Consider the following 5,000-nt stretch of genomic DNA (forward strand, 5'->3'; position numbering starts at 1 on the left):
TTAAACACTCGCAGCGGGGGTGCGACACTGTATATGCGCCAATGAATAGTCATACCCTAAACGGGCTGGAATATGATTGCACACCTCGGAGGGGAAAAAAACCCTGAATTTGGCATGACCTGCTGTAACACTATATAGAGTCTGGCCGGAGGGACACTGCGCTGCAGAATGGAGTTATGTAGTAATGTTGGCACACAATCGCAGCCACATGACTGGGCCCGGTGACAGTGCAGGGGTTTGGTGAGGCTCGGCCCAAAACAACCATCAGCGGAGGGGATATCACCCTCCACCTCAGCCGGCCCGGGCGCCGCGCCAGAGAACAGATCAACTCAGTCTTTCAATCTCTCTCTCTCTCTCTCTCTCTCCCTCCCTCTCACTCGCTCTTTCTCTCTCTCTCTTTCTCTGTCAACGCGATGCTTTCTGTTCGCCCCATCTTTCGCTCCGCTGCCCTCTCGCTCGCTCCTTTTCACTGCCGTCACTTTTCATCCGCTGTTAGTCTTTCTCTTTCGATTCTGTCACTTATAAGTGGACGGAATATTTCTTCCGGGATTACTTCTCCGAGTGGAGTGCGGTTGTGGCAGGGGCGGGGGGGCAGGGGGGTCTCTCTTTTCTTTCAAGCTGGCTTCAGATCAGTCCGGCGGCACGTCCTTGCTATAACCTAGCCACATCATAAAAGCAGACTGGCCCTCGGTCAGCTGTTGAAGCAGGGACATTTCCGACACTGGTCTCATGTGGCACGCCGATGGCTGGGGCTGGGAGTGACGGCGGGTGTTAGGCTAGTCTACAAGGTCCCAGGGTTCTCCCATGCTCTTATTTCTGACACTGGAAACCCTCCCCCCCCCCCCATATGAGGAAGCGACAGAGACCGAGAAAGAGGGTCAAAGACTGTATGTGACCAGCACTGAAACTGAGTGAATAAACCACAGTAAAAGAGAGAAAGAGAGAGAGAGAGAGAGAGAGAGAGAGAGAGAGAGAGAGAGAGCCAAAGAGACTGTGAACAAGAGCTCCATAAACAGAAGAGTGAGAAAGAGAGAGGGGCTGGCTATCGGAGATCTGCAATGCTGGAGAGAGCTGGAGAGAGGAGTGACAAGCCAGGAGGGGTTAGTGCATGAGATCATGGGTTTCACATTCAATCCCGCGCACTACTAATTAGGGTGAGCAGGCATGCGTGTCAGGCCGGGAGCACGGCCTCCTGTGACATTTAAGAGCCCAGAAGCCCGGCATTATGAGTGCCCACTCCGTGGACCATGGGGGCACGTTAGCTAACAATCCCTGATAATCGCCAGCAGAGTTAGCACAGATCCGGGGCTACTGCCCACAGTCCTCTGGGTGGCCCTGACCAAACTCCCAGTAGGTATGCTAGATTACAACTGGACAGAGCGGTTTACGCGATTATGTAACGGTCACATCATTCACAATATTCTTGTGCCTAGTGTTTATCAACACACACATAAACACACACACAGAAAAAGAGAAAGTGCATTGTTGAGAGCTTGATTGCATCTAGAACTGGCTTTGTCGAACCATGTGAATTCGTTATCGTCATCTTAGTAGGTGACGATCACATCAATTTTGTTCAGCGTTGCGGATTGTTTATTTCAACACTGTGAAACACCAGACGTTACTGAAAAAAATCCGTCCAGGATCCTGCAAGGGCTTGCTGGGATCGTGGCAGCCCAAAGTGAATTTGCAGCAGCAATGGTTATTACATTTTTATTGATTGTACGTTCAATACAAACTATTCAACATTCAGAACTATCGTGGCAATAAGATAAAAACTGCAGTATGTAATTGTTCAAATCCTTGAATTTATATGATTTTTTGAAAACACCACAAACCCTCACAGGGCCTGACAGAAAAAAAGAAAGCCACATAATATTGGAAGAAAATGATTTCTGGTCTTTTTCCTCAACAGCTTAAGTTGAGTGCTCCTCACAGACAATCTATGGCAACCACAGGTATGTACGTATTGTCTTCCTGCCAGAGGAATTCCACATTGTCTCAATAAGAACATTTTACTGGAAACATAAAAATGCAACCTTTTTTTCATCTGGCCCTGATGATGCTACCTGCTGGAGAAGCTAAATCACTTCGGAACGCCAAGTTTCCCTTTCTCACTCTCTCTTTCTCTCTCTCTCTTTCCCTCAGCACAAATCACTCTCCCACAATCTCTTTGAAGACGCTGTGCTTGATATTACTTCTGACTTGAGAGCATTTCAGCCTTAATTCAAAAGAGGACGACTGGAACTCCCTGACACTGTGGGCCTTCCTTTTACAGAGTTTGCTCAAATGAGATTTTCAAACATGGAGAAGGGCTGGGAAAAACAGAGACGACGAGCATGAAAAGAAAGTCAAAAGAACCCAGTGTGTGACTCAGATGCGTCTCATCTTATTTCCACCATGACAGGGACGGGCTAGCGGAGGCTAACTGAAGACAGTCCCACACAGACCGGCCTTTCGCTCCCCTCAGCTGTTCAGTGTCCGCTCCAGACAAACGTTTCTGCGTCCGCGCACACACCAGATTCCACCTAAAGCTGGCCAAACGTGCATTGTTGGGCTGTGAAGTAGAGACCGCATTATATTTAAAGGCATTCCACTCAATCAAAGCGAGGTGGAAAAGAGCTGTCTAGTCTCTCTAAAGTCCCACAAAACTTTAATCCAAAGGGCTCCAGGCCACCCTCTAGTCAAGCTGCTAATTACTCAAGCGCTAGTACTAGATAAGCCTGTCGCCTCCCTCTTCATTAAACTCCTCTCCTCCAGACAAACACCATTAACCTCTCAGCCCTTCAGTAGGACACCAGGGGCTAAGGGTTGTGAGGTGGACAGGAGAGGGGTGTCTTTTTCGGGGCACTGTACAACCACCAGAAATGGCTGCAAGCAAAGTTGGACAAGCAGGCATCCATTTTCCAGAGGATCCTTTGATATTTCTTGGTTGTGGCGGCGCTGTGTGGTGATTTAAGATGGGCAATTACCTGTGCCTTTGTTCCGGTCGACAAAACAGTACTTGAGCTCGTACTCCTTCAAAATGTCGTGGACCTCCTGTGGGAGAGAGAGAGAGAGAAAAGATATTTCATGAAAGAGGAAAGATAGAAAAGAAACAAAGGCAGTGAGACAGGATTTTCCAGCTTTCTCCCGAAGGAACCTCCCCGAAGGACTACAAAGCTGGCATTTACAGCTAAGGTAGAGACATTTGATATCTGGGAGAGGAAGTGCTTCAAGATGATTCTTTTTGTGAAGTCAATCTGCACCTCAGGGCTGTGTGACTACATTTTGCACATGAGCACAGTTCTGGTCAAGCTCAGTGCATCTCCACTGTGTCCATAATTGTTTGGGAATATGAAGAGGAGGGTTTGTGAGAAATGAAAAATATATACCCAAGCTGTAATATGCCCAACAACAGATAAATATGTCAGTACACTGGGAACACATGAGACTCCTATCTTTAAGATTGATCTGCCTGCACGTGCGCGGGCACACACACACACACTCACACACACACACACACACAGTATATATATAGAGAGAGCGAGAGGACAAGAGAGCACTCACCCACCCACAACTCACCCACACAAAATCACCCCTTCCACTAGCAAAAGAAAAAAACACACATTTTAAAGCACGCTAGATCTCTTTTTTCAGTTTGGAGGCTGTACACATGTAAAATGGATTCCTCCACAATGACCTGACTGCCTCCCACATGGTCCATGCCTGGCTGTGCAGCTCCCACCTACAGCCCTCTCTCCTCTCCTCTCCTCTCCTCTCCTCTCCTCTCCTCTGTTCTGTTCTGCCACACAACCCCGCTCTCTCCTGCTGCTGAAAGCTTTTTCTCTCTCGGCAGCCCGCTAACTCTCCCGCTTTACAATAACCTCTGGCTCTCGGAACTCCCTCTGGTTCAGAACTCGACTTCCCTTAGAGCTCAATCTTTCTGTCTTCATCACTTTCTCCTTCTCTCGCTCTCTCTCTCTCTCTCTCTCTCTCTCTCTCTCTCTCGCTCTCGCTCGCTCGCTCAGGCCTGATGGTTCAGAATGTCCAGAACGTTCCCTCTGGTCCAGACCTGATAACTGTATCCATGGATCAGAAGCCTGTCTTTTCTCAGCCTCCTCTCTCACACCTATTAAGGCTCCGGGGAAGGGATGGTTGAGCAACTGATAAGTACTGAGCAATTTGCTGTGCAATCCCATTCACAACCAGCCTTCTGATTGGATAATGATGACAATTAGCCAGCTGATGATGATTAAAGTTCTGCAGAAAAAATTGCCCGGTATCAATAGGAACATTCCCAAATGACATTACATTGCCCAGCGACACAGCCTAAAAAGTTGCCTTGTGTATCATCAGCTTTCCATCCCAGCACATGAACTGTAGGCTGCAAATGTCTCCGTGTAGAATCTGTTCAAAAATGATGTACCTCTATGTGTAAATGTGTGTACATGAGTATTTGGACCCCAAGGCACAGTTTGTTTAATCACTTCAGACTGTGCTCTTTATTAACATTTTATTGGCCCAATAACAATGTAATAGACGATCAGACACACAGTGCAAATAAACAGATGCAATCAAACAGTCTAATCATAATATTCAGGTCAGGTGAGCCTGGAGGCATAATTGTGCACCATGTGCACACCAAGTGTGTGTGTGCATCTGAATGTATGTGTGTGTGTGTGTGTGTGTGTGTGTGTGTGTGTGTGTGTGTGGCAACAGCATGGTAATCTTTCTCAAAAGTGGAGTTTCACTGAGTAGAAGTTTCACTGCAGTAGCCACCTCTCCATCATAATCAAAGGAATCATGAAATTCAAATTCCAGTCAGGAAGCAACAGCATTCAGAATATTTGCATTAAGAAATCATTTACATTCTCGCTCTATTCTTTGCAAAGTGTCTGACACACTTTATGTTGAAGACAAGGAGACAGGCGAGAATCTCTCTCTTACTGCAGACAACAACACTAAAGATGACACGCCTCATTCAACACACACACAGACACACAGACACACAGACACAC

General features: G+C 47.2%; 1 protein-coding gene across 1 annotated transcript in view; it reads right to left on the minus strand.

Annotated features, from left to right (window-relative positions):
* Window positions 1-5,000, minus strand: part of raver2 (ribonucleoprotein, PTB-binding 2) — a 72,228-nt gene that overhangs the window by 57,003 nt on the left and 10,225 nt on the right. Inside the window, exon 2 of the mRNA XM_062556004.1 lies at window positions 2,973-3,039. Within this exon, the coding sequence (XP_062411988.1) occupies window positions 2,973-3,039 (67 nt within the window). The remainder of the gene's footprint in view (window positions 1-2,972; window positions 3,040-5,000) is intronic.

Source organism: Sardina pilchardus, chromosome 15 (genome assembly GCF_963854185.1).
Source record: "Sardina pilchardus chromosome 15, fSarPil1.1, whole genome shotgun sequence".
In the NCBI taxonomy this organism is placed as follows: domain Eukaryota; kingdom Metazoa; phylum Chordata; class Actinopteri; order Clupeiformes; family Clupeidae; genus Sardina; species Sardina pilchardus.